This window comes from Rhynchophorus ferrugineus, unplaced genomic scaffold (assembly GCF_030347505.1).
Source record: "Rhynchophorus ferrugineus isolate W39M unplaced genomic scaffold, kcgeb_rfMv2 rfM1, whole genome shotgun sequence".
Taxonomy (NCBI): Eukaryota; Metazoa; Arthropoda; class Insecta; order Coleoptera; family Curculionidae; genus Rhynchophorus; species Rhynchophorus ferrugineus.
The window spans coordinates 59,169,757-59,187,000 of NW_027472580.1; the positions used below are offsets into that span (position 1 = coordinate 59,169,757).

General features: G+C 31.2%; 1 protein-coding gene across 2 annotated transcripts in view; it reads right to left on the reverse strand.

The window, feature by feature from the left end:
* Positions 1–563: 563 nt before the first annotated feature.
* The window catches only part of Drgx (Dorsal root ganglia homeobox), a 130,825-nt gene continuing 114,144 nt past the window's right edge, over positions 564–17,244 (reverse strand). For both annotated transcript variants that reach the window (XM_076408734.1, XM_076408727.1), the window contains 2 exons: positions 7,086–7,219; positions 564–1,056 (listed from right to left, as the gene is read on the reverse strand). In XM_076408734.1, the coding sequence (XP_076264849.1) occupies positions 713–1,056; positions 7,086–7,219 (478 nt within the window). In that variant the 3' untranslated portion in view covers positions 564–712. The remainder of the gene's footprint in view (positions 1,057–7,085; positions 7,220–17,244) is intronic.

The window sequence follows — 17,244 nt, forward strand, 5'->3', positions numbered from 1 at the left end:
GCTCGTTAATTTCAAAATGCTTCGCAGAAACCGTTGTATTTGATCTGAGTATATGTCTAGTATTAACAGTATTACCTTTGGATATGTTTGGATTGGTGGCACGTAAAATGACGTGACATTTTTAAACCATTGAAGTCAAATTTTAATATAATAAGTAACCAATCGATGCAATCTGCCGAGAAATGAAAAACTAGATTCATTAAATTAAGTAATTTATTTAACACTCCACTAGTTTTGTATTACAATATGAATTATATTTACAAATAGTCACAATTAAAATTATAATACTCAAATTACATCACAATATTTTGTCGGTAACAGTTTTCCAACTATAATTATATTCACTACCAATTTATTTTATTTCTTTTAACACTATTGTTATTATTAAATTATAATACTACGTCTTTTATACAGTTTTAATCTATTGCTTCTGATACTACTAGCATTAACTTACATGTTATATTGCGTTTCAGTAATAAGGTAGTGATTGTACAAATCTTATTTTTGTTAATAAATGTTTTGAAATCGCAATATAAAATAATCTTAAGAATCCGAACGTACCTACCATATGTACAAATAATTAAAACTAAGAATCTATAGACAAACTAAAGATTGGTGGTTTATGTTCTGTTGAAACCATTTTTATTTCGTATTCTATATTCAAACTACCTTCAACGTTATTATTTTTGTCAAATGGACGCTTTTATCGAATTTATGTAGGCGATTGGTCCTTAACTACAATCCCTTCTGTGGATTCGCTTGTTCCTATATCGTGTTTCCTTTGCAACGCTTGCAATGTTAACGGTGGTAATAAGGGGAAGTTTAGGCCTGCCGCCTGTTGAAAGTTAGCAACGTGTTGCAGGCTTTGTAAGAGTGCGGCGGAATGTTCTTGAGCTTTACGCCGCAATTCGGCAACACTGGATTGACGTTGGTCGCTTCCTACGGGCGAGCCTTGAGACACTGTTGTTGTTGCATCGGTAGATGGCAGTAGGTGCGCTGGGGATAAATTACTCCCCAAGGGTTTGATTGGACAGCAGGAACATAAACCAGGGAATCCTGAAACAATTAGAAAAACAGCTTTATTAATATATTCTTTCTAATAATTTTATATTATTTAGTCGTAAGATCGACTAATACTTTTTTTTCAAATCTTAAATATGAGATGAATTTATTTTTAAGCTCAAAACGGAGCGTTAGCTTATGAAAAAATATAATGAATAAATATAATTTGAATTCAAATAGCCATTTAACATATTTATCACAGGAATATGTTTTTACGAACGTGGTTCAAACTTCAAATGTTAAGTGATGCGTAAGCAAAATATAGATTTAAAACTATTTTTTTAAAACTACTAGATTCCATTATTTCCTACTTTCATGCTATTTCTTGTGTTTCATTACTATATTGTATTTTCTTCTTCAATAGCAGTTGACTTTTGTTGTACTTAGGAGTTATTTATAATACTTCGGTGTTTTTATATACTTAAGAGTTCCTGAATAAATTGAAAAGACCTAGGCCTGGCACAAAGATGGCACTACTAGAATTAAATCCGTATGTTTTTTAGTTAGCCTTAACCCTCAAAAGATGCGTGGATAAATTTGAGAGCTGTCGGATCATTAGTTTGTGAATTATAGCATTTTGAGTGAAGCAAATTTTGTTATTGTGAAAAAAAAAATGATAAAAAGGAATTTCACGTGTTCGTGTTCGCAGGAAAATCAACTATCAAGGATTGGTATGCTAAGTTTAGACGTGGTGAAATGAGCACCGAAGACAGTGAATACAGTGGACGCCCAAAAGAGGTTGTTACCGACGAAAACATTTTTAAAAAATCCACAAAATTATTTTGTATGACCGTAAATTGAAATTGAATGAAATAGTAGACACTATAAAGATATTAACTGAACGTCTACATCACATTATTCACGAATATTTGGGTATGAGGAAGCTCTGTGCAAAGTGGGTGCTTCTCGAGCTCACTTTTGACCAAAAAGAAACAACAAGTTGATGATTCGGAGCAGTGTTTGAAGATGATCAAGCGCAATATACTTGAGTTTTTGCGTCGATATGTGACAATGGATGAAAAGCTCTAGCATTTCACTCTGAAGTCCAATCGACCGCCATCTGAGTGGACTGCACAAGATGAACCCGCTCCAAAGCATGGGAAAACGCAACAGTCGGCGGGCAAGGTTATGGCGTCTATAGTTTGGGATGCGCATGGAATAATTTTCATTGACTACTCTGAAAAAGGAAGGACCATTATATGGCATTATTGGACCGCTTGAAGGACGAAATCGCCGAAAAACGGCGGCATTTGAAGAAAAACGAACTACTGCTTCACCAAGACAATGCACCGTGTCACAAGTCAGTGAAATCGATGGCAAAAATCTATTAATTGGGCTTCGAATTGTTTACTCATCCACCGTATTCTCCAGATCTGGCCACCAGCGACTATTTCCTGTTCTCAAATCTCAAAAGAATGCTCGCTGGAAAGAAATTTTCATCGAATGAAGAGGTGATCGCCGAAACTGAGGCCTATTTTGAAGCAAAGGATAAATCGTACTATAAAAATGGTATCGAAAAGTTGGAGGGTCGCTATAATCAGTGTATCACCCTTGAAGGGAATTATGTTGAATAAAAAAAACTAATTTTGCCAAAAATTCTGTTTTGCTTTGGTAAGCCGGGGACTTTTCAATTGACCTGTTATCAAAGTTCATTTTTACTTTTTCAGATATTTTCCATAAAGAACAATGCTATGGGTATTTAAATTAATATTTGAAGAAACGTTTAGAAATTTTGAAGTATTTGAGAATGTTGTCTTGGCGATTTATTTTCAACATGCAAGAATTAAAGTCATTTTTAATGCTAAATTAGGACTGTATGGCGATGATGATCTATGAAATAAAAGTTTAAAATGTTCATATCATATTTTTCGTTTACATGTGAAAGCTTCTATTAATACGATTCCAAGATTGATTCCATTTACGAGATCTTGATATTGGTTTGATAATTTTGGAACGCAAAAGGCAGTAATATACTCAGTTTTTATCAATTTTTTTTCTGTTATTTTATCATTTTTAGTCTCTTTAATATTCCTGTTTAATGTGGTATATTTGCAGGTCTTCAGAACGTAACGTGTCATATAGTATGTCAATCTAATAGGTAGTTGTTTTTGGAAAATAATTTTATCGGAAATATTTTCTGCTTATATTATTACTATTAGTAGTTAAAGAAAACATAACATAAAATATCGAATCGGTTTTAATTTTGAACCTCTGAAGGATTGTTATATCAGACTTATTTACGTTTAGATGATTTTATTATTAATGGTCCACTTTAATGTCGTATAACCAAATAAGCGAAAGAATTGATCTATATAAAAATATTTTGTTTCCTAAAGATAATTTCTACTTCCATTAGAAAACACAATAGAGTTGGTTTAGTTTTTGTCCAAGTAGTCTACATTTTTCAAATATGTCACGTCAAACTAGGCATTGGTTCAGATGCTATTTGTATCTTAAATGCTCCTGAGTAATAAAATATTTTAGATACTGAAAGTGTAGATGGGTGAAAGTGTAGATGAGCTTTACAACAAACAAAAGTGTTTTTGTTTGTTGTAAAGCCCAGTATGCGACAGTTCATTAAAATCTTGGGATTTGTCGTTCAAAGCAGGTGATTAATATCTTTTTGTAATTAATATTGGCAACAAAAATGAAACCTATGGAAGCATGATACAACCAGAATAGTTATTTTGATTGAGTATTACAAAACTAGAAACGATTTCGTAAATACAATTTCGGATATATACAATACTATGATTAGTAAGTCACATCAAGTTTTAACAAAAACTGACTTGCCACGTTGCTGCTACTTTAATAATAATATGATTCGTTATCAATTGAATACTTTTTAAGTAAAACACTACAATAATTTATAGATTAGTCGTAATATACATTTTATATTTATTCTACTTTTTTCTTAAATTAATTAAAGTAAAATTTTAATATTGAACAATAATGAAACAATTCACTTACACGAAGTGAAGCGACATATACAAGTTAGCAGTTTGTACGTATAGGCCTATATATAAACCAATCCAATCGTACTGAAAGTTCGTAAAACTAAATCCTCCTTATTTTTCGTGCCATCTAGTAATTTGTTTTTATTTTATTGCTTTTTCCAACGTTTTTCCATAATCCACTTATCTGTATTAAAGTTCGGTAAACGATATCAGGCGCTTTTTTAGGACCCTGATCAAATTTTCAAGTTTAAAAGTTACTCGATGATAAATTTAAAGATAGCAGGTGCAGATTGCCGGTAATGTGTTGCGTTAAGCAAACAACCTTCGTACGTATAAACTTAACGATATTTAAGGTATAATTTATTGCCTGATTTAAAAGGAAAACTTTGATGAAATTATTGATGGAAATATTAATTTGCGCATAATAAAATAAAAATATTGTTCGAACTATTTACATTTTCAACAATTCAATTCAGATTGCAGGTTTTTATTCTTATATGCTAAAAATATGCTAAAATTAAAGAAAAAGATATTTAATTTGAAGTACTGAAACTAATTGATGTTAATACAGCACGTGCATTATAAAAACAAGTATAATTATAATTTGTATTACAGCATTTTTGCCGTATCCTAATTCTATAATAGTATGCATGCTGAGTAAATAATATTAATATACCTATCTTTTCTAGATGTCTACAAATTTATTTGAAATTAATATTTGTATCGGAATAATAAACTTGGAAACATATTTTCAAATTAAATACTTATATTTAAGGATAATTGATTAAAGAAAGTTGATAATTAAATTAAAGACACAATTCAAGGAAAATTAAGTTCATATATCCATTTTCTACACAATAACTGATAGTTTAACCATAGCAGTAACTGTTATTTTGATTAACGGTATCTATTGGTCAAAACGCGAAGTACCAATGTAACCACAACCTAACCTAAGTATTAAATTCCATGATTTTAACATTTCTTCACACAAATTAATAGTTTTAGAAGTACTAAAATTCGTTGATGTTAATACATCACGTGCATTATAAAAACAAGTATAATTATAATTTGTATTACAGCATTTTTGCCGTATCCTAATTCTATAATAGTATGCATGCTGAGTAAATAATATTAATATACCTATCTTTTCTAGATGTCTACAAATTTATTTGAAATTAATATTTGTATCGGAATAATAAACTTGGAAACATATTTTCAAATTAAATACTTATATTTAAGGATAATTGATTAAAGAAAGTTGATGATAATTAAATTAAAGACACAATTCAAGGAAAATTAAGTTCATATATCCATTTTCTACACAATAACTGATAGTTTAACCATAGCAGTAACTGTTATTTTGATTAACGGTATCTATTGGTCAAAACGCGAAGTACCAATGTAACCACAACCTAACCTAAGTATTAAATTCCATGATTTTAACATTTCTTCACACAAATTAATAGTTTTAGAAGTACTAAAATTCGTTGATGTTAATACATCACGTGCATTATAAAAACAAGTATAATTATAATTTGTATTACAGCATTTTTGCCGCATCCTAATTCTATAATAGTATGCATGCTGAGTAAATTATATTAATATACCTATCTTTTCTAGATGTCTACAAATTTATTTGAAATTAATATTCGTATCTGAATAATAAACTTGAAAACATATTTTTAAATTAAATATACTTCTATTTAAGGCTAATTGATTAAAGAAAGTTGGTGATAATTAAATTAAAGACACAGTTCAAGGAAAATTAAGTTCAAATATCCATTTTCTACACAATAACTGTTAGTTTAACCATAGCAGTAACTGTTATTTTGATTAACGATATCTATTGGTCAAAACGCGAAGTACCAATGTAACCACAACCTAACCTTAGTATTAAATTCAATGATTTTGACATTTCTTCACACAAATTAATAGTTTTAGAAGTACTAAAATTAGTTGATGTTAATACAGCACGTGCATTATAAAAACAAGTATAATTATAATTTGTATTACAGCATTTTTGCCGTATCCTAATTCTATAATAGTATGCATGCTGAGTAAATTATATTAATATACCTATCTTTTCTAGATGTCTACAAATTTATCTGAAATTAATATTTGTGTCTGAATAATAAACTTGAAAACATATTTTAAAATTAAATATACTTATATTTAAGGATAATTGATTAAAGAAAGTAGATGATAATTAAATTAAAGACACAGTTCAAGGAAAATTAAGTTCAAATATCCATTTTCTACACAATAACTGTTAGTTTAACAATAGCAGTAACTGTTATTTTGATTAAGGATATCTATTGGTCAAAACGCGAAGTACCAATGTAACCACAACCTAACCTAAGTATTAAATTGCATGATTTTGACATTTCTTGACACAAATTAATAGTTTTAGAATCTTTTGATGTCTATGGTAATGTATGGTCTGGTGGTGGAAAAAATTCTGAAGACAATAAATTGCAAGACTTATTGGACGAAACCCTTGCTCAAACACTCAAAGAACTTTCAAGCAGCTTAGTAGTTAATAAGGCAACTGTTTCCAGGCGTTTATATAAAAGTCAAATTTCAGATCTTTCTAATAAATTATCAATTACAAATATTCACATTTTGGCCAATTAATATTTAGCGAAAATCAATATGCATAGTTAAAGCAATACTAGTAAACGGTAAAGATGTAAAAAGCATAGAACTAAACGATTGTTAGCATTTGTAGGGAGATATAGGGTTAGTAAAGATGTTCATTCATGAAATAACTAAGTAGAACCAATGTATTAGTAAATATTGTTTCACTTGCTATTATCGTGTCCTGCCTGGAAGTCGTTAAGGCACATATAAAAGAACAAATAATGTGTTTGGAATTTTGTTCTGTGTTTGAAAAACATGCAATGGAAGCTAAGCATATATTTCAATGCAATTTAAAAAATAATGCTGTATTATCTTCACGTTTTTTTTATCTGGCATGGTATTTTATATAACAAAGTACGTCAAAGTAAATAATTTGTTATCAAATAGTCTTTTGTTTTCATATTGTTGCATTTATATGTCAATTACCTTTTAATGCTGGAAATAAGGGTGGAGAAAACTGCGAACTGATGTGAGAAGCCAAATGTGGCGGAAAGAACAATGATGGTGACGTATTCCTAGCTCCGGCTGCTCCGTCGATGACTGGTCGAAATCCTGCTCCACTGCAACAAAAAAAAAGAAAATATTCTAAAATTCCGCTCTTAAAAAACTTAATAAAACTAAATCTGAAATCACACATAAGCTGATTAAACCAGCCACCAAATCACCCTCCGTATAAATATTTGAACGCTTTCGGATCAAAATTGCTATTCATTTTTAATTTTTTCTCCGGAATTTCCCCTCAACTAACTTGCGATTTTATAACAGCCCTGGCAGATTAGCATCGTCGAAAATAATTAGCCCGAAAAAAGTGCTATAGCTCAAGAGCTAAGTCACTTTCGGTTTATGTCTATGGAATGTGCGGATCACTATGTAAGTAGTGTGTAGTTTTTGTGTAGAGAATTTAAATGAAAATAAATTTAATATAAGTTACAACATATAACAGAAACTATGCTTGTATTGGATCCTTTAACGACTTTTTTTTATAAAACTTTAATATATTTAAAAGCAGTGATATCTACAATAAGCGAATTAGAACATCTCAACAAAACCGATTCTATTTATTAGTCGTTCTAGCACAGTAGTAAGTCATTATTGCTATTTAGAGTGTGGATATTTCCTTTCCCTCACCTCTTTGTAAATAATCCTTTAAAGCATTTTGTTTCTTAAAATAGACACCATCGTTGCCGATTACAATTCAAATTTAGAATTGCCGGCTTGGTTGACGCAGTGGTAAAGGTGGCGGCACGGTAAAAACCCTTGCAATAGTAGCGGGTTCGAATCCTGCTGGGGCATGGCCGTAAATTTATATTTGTCATTGTTTAAAATGTGTGATTGTCCCAGGCAAGAGTGCAAAATCCGACAAGGAAAATGATTTCAGTTATGCGAGTAACAATGCTAGATAAGACCGGATGTGTTCTAAGTTGGTCACTCGCCAGTCGGTAGGCTTATTGCCGAGGACCGTGGTTAAAATTGTAAGTCCAGTTAAGATAAACCCTCGTTAGTAAAAAGGAAACTTTAAAAAAATATTTAAAAAAAAATCTTTTATCTTTTGGTTTTTATTATTAGGTGTTTGCAAATATTTTGATCTGAGATACATAAGTTATAAAATGTGAAAGGGTTTCGAATACAGAAAATATTATTTTACTTTAAAAAAATTATTTTAGCATCTGAAAAGAACAGATGACTTGTTGAACGGTGATACAAAGCGATACTAATACTGACGATTTAAATCTAAACCACCATTCAATCGTTTCAAACTTCTCAAACGTTCTCAAATACCGTTTTTCGTAGTAAGGTCCATTAAAAGTCACGTGATGTAATATATATTGGTGAAAATGGAAGTTTTAATATAAACAATTGTTAAACAATCTAATTTAACTTTTAAATTCGATGGCTTAGACAGTTCTCTGCATAAAATAATAGTTTTCCATTGAGTTACTCAACTCAATACACATCATACCCTCAACATTGCATTTTCAACATTTCTTACTTTTGTTGTTTGATTAAATAATCTTAACCTGCTGCTGAAGCTTATAATGATCTTATGGTAGCTGCTCAGTAATATCCCTGTTGTAGGTTTTGGTTTCAATTATTGCAAGCGGTGATTTTGATGGCAATTATAAAGAATGGTCTGGAGGACCAAATATTTTAGTACACAATACATTTCGAGACTTGTTGGATCAAACTCCAGCTGAATCTGAAACTGTGAAACTGAAAATGGTTACCACATGAATTAGCAGAGAGTAGCATTTTGGTTTTTATGGTATATTGTGATTGGTGGTGAAAAATAGGTTTACTATGACAATAATAAGTCATGGGTTCGTCTAAGAGAGCCATATTCACGTGGATACCGAATCGAAATATTCACGTCTATCAAGTCTTGATGTGCATATAGCCTCATCAGAAAGGTATACTATGTTACAAGCTGCTAAACCGAATGAAACTGTGTGTTTACCCAGCGTAACTACCAGAAATAGCGCCTTCTGAGTTCTGCTGTTTCGAAACGTTGAAAAAGTGCGAAAATAGTTTGATGAATGGATCGTTGCCATACCAACATTCTTCTTTGGACACGGTATCACCATGTTGCAGAAAAAGGTGCGAAAATTAAATGTTTCGATCAGTATATTAATTAAACACATTTTTCCCCAAAAATGAATTTTTTAAAAGAGCGATAAAAATTGTTCTAGAATAGACCACCTCTATTAACTAAAGTGTTTTTAAATATCACTGAACATCGTGAACGAGTTTTGCAATGAGCAAGAAAAAATAATTAGGTAGTAGCATTCTCGCTGGGGGAGAAAAGAAAGCTGATTTTTAGCATTTTAAATTCCACTCCCTTTAATTTCCCATTACGTACCGCAAGTCCCTTCTGCCCCCTCCTCGTTCCCTTTCAGCCATTTAAATAAATAATAAAGTATTTTTGTGATCTTCGGATATGCGCAGCTGATTCGATCACGTGTTTTTTTTTAAATGACGAAGATATTTTCTCAATTACTTTGACAAGGAAAGCTAAAAACGGCATTTTAAAATTGAAATTAACAAAGTGTTGAAATTTCGTTAAAAGAAATATACCGATAAAAATTAAATTAGAAAATAATTTTGTATTAATGTATTTCAAATTAATATAGTTTTAATAATATAGTTTTTGGTTTTCTATTAAATTATGATTATTAGGTGGTTGCATATAAAAAATAATTTATTGAGAGAGATTGGTACGTATATGTTAATCAAGATATTCTCTATCATTTTCTACAATTTTTACGCATTATTCTTCCAACATGTTTATAATGTGTCGAAGGAAATATTTTGGTTTGACAGCTATCTAACAGACATTTTTTTTGTGAATTTTTAGTGTTCGAATATTAGGGTCAGGATTCGCTGAATAACCCATTAATAATTAAAACCGTAACTTTACTTGTTTATCGCTCATTAAAATACACGCAAACAATTAATAATAAACTGATTAATACTAAGTTAAAAAATAAATTCTGTCAATTCCTAATTATTTATTCAATATCATATCAGTATTGTCGTTGTTTAATATATTTTTTATTAGTTACATTTAAGGTTTTAAAATAAGTCAAACGTATTTTATTAAGTATTCCTATAGAGTGCATTATATAGTAATAACTAAATATTATTTATGTACAATGTACATAATGCTGTTGGAAAACAGTTACAATTCCTCTAGAACTGAGCATATTTCAGTTTAATCGTGTAATTTACTTAAAACAAAGAGCTGGTTCGAAACGTCCAAAGCGACTTCATTTTTCATTATGTTTTTTAGATCCCTTAATGAAATTATATTCGCTGCATTTTACGCTTTACCTTATTTGTATTTCACAAAGGGGCTTTCGCCCGAGAGAAGTATTTTCATTAGAACAATTTTCATAAGCTTATTTACTTGCGTGCTTCTTTTTCGTTACTACAATTTGCCTGTTTTATTTTAGATCGTAGTGCAGAATGCAGAATTTAGTACTTAAATTGTTAGTAAGAGAACTAGTGTTGCATTATTTTTTATATTTTTTTCAGTGATAATCAACTTTTTTCTGTAAGTTACATACTTACGAGTTATTTATTTTTTCTCAAAATAATTCTTCTAGATTACAGTCTTCGTAATATTTGTTCAATTTGATAACTAAAAAGATTTTTAAAACATTCTATAACTGATTGGGTTTGTGAGTTATTAATTAAGTTAAAATAAGTTTATTGAATAAATAGTCAGGGATGTTAAACGGGGTTAAGTCAGGTAAATAAGACTGTGGAGGAATGATGGGGATTTAACTTTTGAAGACCGCGAAAAATCAATATTGCCTAAGAGTGTGCGCTATTGCGATTATAAAATTAAGACTACTGGCCCATGGCTCTGTAGAAGGAATTTTTAATGAGCAACGCCACAAGATCTACGTCTTATTATTTCTTAGCCACAGCAGTATCACAACAGTATTTTGTTCAACAAGACCCGAATTAAGTCATAGCTTTATTTTTTATGAAACTACTATTATCACTTTATAATTAAACAAACCAATTTAAAATACTGTTAATTAATTTTCTTTATATTATTTTTCATTATTATCTACTATTTTGTTAATTTTGACTCTTGTATAAGCCAATGTCAAAGTTTCAAGTAAAATAGTACTATCGATTAATAAAAAATATGCAAGATAAAGACAATATAATATGAACTTCATGTAGTATGGTACATCTTGTTGCATATTAACACCATTGCTTCCCTGTAAATAATGCTACGCGTATGTACTGATCAGTTTACATGCCAAGTTCTGTAGGTTATATTTCAGTGCAAAACACGCTTTGTTCTGCGACGGCTATATTATGCGACGGTGAATGTGGATTAAGCGATTGGTGAAATGTAACAAAAACAGCTTTATTGTTTTACTTTTATTAATTGCTTAGATGGTATTGACAGCATATATAGAACATGGTAAAACATCGTTTATATTATTTCTTACAAACGTCCGGATTTATATATGGAGAATCCCAAAAGAAATCTACGATCAAGACTGCCTGCTTCCTACACATAATCATGGAGAAGGTTCCGATATGATTTGGGCCTCAGCATCGTGGTATATAGCTGGTCCCTTCAGTCACAGCACAGTAATTTCTTACTTTGACTAGTATATTACATAACACTGTCATATTCCAACATAAGGCACCAATACATACAGTAAAAATGGTTCAATCTTGATCAGAGTCCAATCAATTGCATCAATTACAATCGCCAGACCTCCACATAATTGAACAGTCATGGGGAATTTTAGAGAAGCGTGTGAGGAGTTGATTCCTATCTCCAATATAAATGAAACAATGATGGATGTTTTGGTACAAGAATTGGACAATATTCCATTGGAAGCTATTAAATATTGAAAGAAATATATTCATATGTATTATATTATAATAAGTTAAATCAGGTTTGTTAAGGTTATTTAATTTAATTATTAATTAATTTTATTCTATTTATTAATTTATATTTTATTATATATTGTACTATTTATTTAAGTATAAATTAGTGCAAATATTAAAAATTAATGGACAACAATATTTTCAATCAATATTTTTTTAAAAAGAAAAACTTGCAATTTCAAAAATCAAATGCCTTCTGCAATTTAGTCTATAGATTTTTTAATATTCTGTAGTAATATAGATTAGGTTTTCTATTACAGCCTACTTAAATTCGTATAGCTATATTTTTATGATGCATGTTATGTATTAGATATTTTCAAAGTCAGTCACTAAAACATGTTATATGGAGAACAACTTTGCTTGTATTTCAGTAGTAGTTTGCTCAATAGTATTTCAATTTAAACTATCAGGAAATATTTCATCCACAAATGAAGTTTTTTTTAAATATTAAAAGTCGCATCACTAGCGATCATCAGCTGCCATTTTGATTGCGCACCATCTCGGTTATGTGACGTATAGCTCAGTTTCGCTTTAACCACGGTATGGTGTATACGTCCAAATGTTATTATTGATAAATATTTATTGAAAATAATCGTTCCATTATTGTCACTCAGCGGAAATTGCGTCAAAATTATCCTAATCGTCCAGTGCCTCACAAAACCACAATTTATCGTTTATATGCGAATTTTCAACATAATGGTACGACAGCCGGCCGGCATCGTTCTGGAAGACAAAGGACGTCTCGTAGCGCTGAAAATGTGGCTCTGGTGTGCGATAGTGTTGCAGAGAAACGGTCTCCGGAAACATCAACTCGGGGATGTGGTTCCCAGTTACAAATTTCTGCACGTAGTTTAAGGCGAATTTTGAAAACTGATTTGAAAATGTTCCTGCACAAAATTCAGTTAGTACAAAAATTGCTACCGAGAGATCCTGATCAACGAGTTGAGTACAGTATTGCAATCCTAAGTCTGTCTGGTGAAATTGAAAATTTTTCGTCTAAATTGATAATGAGCGATGAAGCCCATTTTCTTCTCAGTGGCCATGTTAATAAACAGAACAGTCGATTTTGGGGATCAGAGAATCTCAACTAATTCACGAAACATCATTGGTCCCTATTTTTTTGGAAAGGACCAAGATGTTGCAGTTACTGTTACTGCTGACCGGTCCCACAAGACATGATTCGAAATTATGTTGTACTGAAATGGAAGAGCGAGGACTAGAGGACATGTGGTTTCAGCAAGATGGAGCTACAGCACACACAGCTCGAAGTGGCGATTTAGAATAGCCAGCCAGATCTCTGGATTCAATAACACCAGACTTTTTCTTATGGGATTTTTTAAAGTCAAAAGTTTATGTGAATAAGGCTCAAATTCAATATCTTCAAGATTCAATATTTTAAAGAGAATATTTGTTACGAAATTGAAGAAATTCAGCCCCAAATGTTGCAGGATGTCAAGAAAAATGCCTTAATAATAGCTGAAAGTTGCATAACGAATCGCAGTCACCATTTAGCCGATATAATTTTTCAATCATAACGAAAAAAAAAAGTAAAGACCTAAAAAACTTCTCGTGAAAACCAAACTTACTTATCTATTCTTTGAGCAAAGTTATAGGCAATCAGAGTGGTTCGGTACTTTTGCCCCAAGTTGTATAATGACCAAAATATCACAAAATTTAGTGTTAGTAATAATACTAATAATCGAATATATTTTTAATTGGTTATTTTTTTATTATTTGATTTTATTTACAAAATTATATTAATTAAAATGTAAGTTTTATTGAAACAGTATAAAAGTATAAAATAAACCAGCTTATAATTTGTCTTAGTAAAAGTGTATAATAAGAAAGTAGTAACAGAAGTGCCAAAAAAGTATCTATTTCACTAATAGGCGAATACGGAAACATGTGTTCATCGATTACCAAAATGTTGGCATTTCGGCAATGCAAACTCTATCAAATTCAATTATGGCGTAACTTTGGACGACGCCATGTTGACGCAAGGCACGAAAATACACCGATTTAATTTCGACGGATGCCGCTAGCTCGCAACATCTATACCCCTCTCCTGCTTTACCTCTTTCACCACCGCTTCCGTTTCCCTCGTGATCCCTAAGCTGGTTTAAACACGCCAATTTTAAGTTCAGCGTACAAATGAACAAGCGATACCAGCAAGTTGTATTTGGTTTTCGGTAATGACCGCTTTCAAAGCACATGTTTCCGTATATATTTTTGGACGATCTTGCATTACAAATATCATGGAAAATTAAATAAAATTATTTGAATATAAAAAATACTATTCAATAATATACTTATTTATATTTTCAAAAATTTTAACAAAGTAATTATTACTAACTTAGTATTAACTAAGGTGACCCTTTTTAAGTTAAATACGTTTTTAACCCTACCGTTTGCTATTATTTTGTAAAAATATTACAGAAAGTTTGTAAAATAACTATTAAAAAAGGAATGACAATTAAAAAAGCTTGAGTTTCCAAAAATATAATTATATTAAACTATATTATATATAATTACTATAATTATATATAATTATATTAATATTAAACTATATATGTTATAAGGCCTGCGAACATTACTCTACTGTTTTTAGAAAATGGATTGTGCTCAGATTCCTTTTAACTTCTAAGGCAGTTTATGATAATTTTTAATATCGGTGGATTGTCCTCAAAGTTGCCCCTCAAAATCGATGAACGATATTCTTAAAAAAAGACTTAGAAAAAGTCATTGAATGTCTCATCTGGCCATTGGTATCGTTCGAGATTATATTAGAAATTAAGTCATTCGTCTAAGATGCGGACAATAAGAGCATTCAAGCAAGTTCAGAAGCAAATTCAGAGATGCAATAGTTGGACATATCTGTAGCGTGAAAGGTGAATGAATTCCTCATAGACTTCTGTGGGGAAATTGATTTTTTGCATGGAAGACGCAGCGAACAGCTTCGAAAAATACATGGTTCAAGATAATCGAAAACAATTTGAAAAATAGATTGTACAGCAGATTTGATAGCTCATTGGATAGCTCCGGCGGATTGGCAATCGTGGTGGAATTTAGTAAAGAATTTTCTTGCAGAGCGCTGGCTATCGAGTGATGATGATAAGTCAACTGCTAACACTGTGTAGAATTACTACTAAAATTTGGAGCCAAATATGTGTATGTCCAAACTAATGGACTGTTAATTGTTGTTCTTAATGTTCTTGTGGAGTAAAATGTTTCTGTATTAATATTAAAGTAGAGTTACATATTTTTCACCTGAAAAATGTTTCGAAATTGTTAATATCCTGAATAGAATGTGAAGTTGACATAAAATATAAAATGCTAAAATATACAATGCTACAAACTTCTTGGCCTGTCTAATGTTCATTGATAATAGTGCTATCTATATTCGCTGATACAGATATTGTTGCTTCTAGTATTCTTCATGATATAATGCGCATTGCAGAGCACAATGTCTTGAACATTAATGAAAAAAAAACTAGGGTATTGACAAATGGCGGATCGCTTGCTACTGCAACTCTCAACTGTATCATGTTACAGCATGTTACAGGAGTTTAAGTACTTGAAATAATAGACTGAATCAGCTAGCTGAAAGAACTTTTGCGTCTACAAATCGGCGGAGTGTAAAAGAACAGAACATTTTTAAATTAACATTGAAACTTCTACTCGGAGTCTTGGGTACTGTTACGGTCTGATATCTTTAAGCTGGATGTGTCTAAAGTTTACCGGAGGCCAAGACAATTGCTGCCGATCGCCAACAGTGGTGATATTTGGTGAAACATATTCGAAGCGGCACCATCAGCGGATCTTGGTCATTAAGAACTATAGTCTCCCCAAGCCTAAGCTATGGGTTGATAATGTTGATCATATAAAATTAAGTAATCCAAAGCTTCTTTAGTCGGTTTTCAGCCACAATGTGGATTTATTTAGAGACCATTAGAAAATGTTTTAAGATTTGTTTCCTGTAAATCTTCCATATCTTTTGCGTTTTTGTTTCGACAAATGTAAAATTCGTTTTACGATATCACCTCCTTTGTGTCTGTTCGCGATGAATATTTAAAATCGCCTCCTTGTCAGTTCTCGGGGCCCCGCTCTCAGCGTTTCCAGATGTAATATGGCACTTCACAGAAAGAATATAGAATTTATATGTTTTATAGATCCGTTTTGTATGGGCAAATGTAGTTTCCCCCCAAGAGCGTAAGCAAATTTTCCCTTTAAAATTTAAACTCGAAAATCCGTCTGTATTCGCATATATTCGTTCTTTCTTTTTCGCGAGCAACGAAATTGGGAGCCTTTTGTAACGGAGAGGCAATTTTGCCGAAGAAAAACTTTCATGTTGTATTTATTCTAATGGGACAATATGCTTCACAGTAATGGCTACCGTAGAAGGGCGATAGTTTAAAATTCAAGTGTATCTAAATTATTACGTAGTGATCTATAATTATTGTATTTTATTATTTCCATACAAATATAGATGTTTTTTGGATACATCTATTTGTTAACGCGAAAATCAAGTGAAAAATAATGACATATGCCAAATATGATATAGCTATGTGTTAATGTTAATTTCAAATTGTTTTATAATTGCGGTCGAGTAAGCATTTACCAAGAGCATAGTTATAAATATGTTGTGACTGTTTATGGTACAGCATACTTTATATGTTTATCTAAAATGTGTCATTATTTAGTCATACATTTAGTGAGCGAGACATTTTACATTTAGTATGAACAATGCTAAGGAGTTGTCTGCTCCTTATTATCTGATTTAGGTCGTTAAAGTGTACTAACATGCTGACTAACCTAAAGTAACCCAACATATAACAATCCGATCTGATAACCAGAGAGAAGCATAAAATGATAATAGTCATATTGGTATGTCATAATTGCGTTCGACGGTGAGTGATTGAAAATGAAGAGGACGTGCTTAGAATACAACGAGTTCGTGCATATTAAACACAATAACAGCAAACAGGATACAATAAAACTGTGAGATTCTGCAAACGGAATGCTCTTGTAATCCAGAAACGAGCAGCATTCTACTACCATCTTGAAATAGATTATGGTGCCAATAAATTAGTTACAATTGAGAAAATACCAATCGTTTGTCAATATTGTGAGGTACTAAAGTACTATTGGTCTATCTATTGGGTTA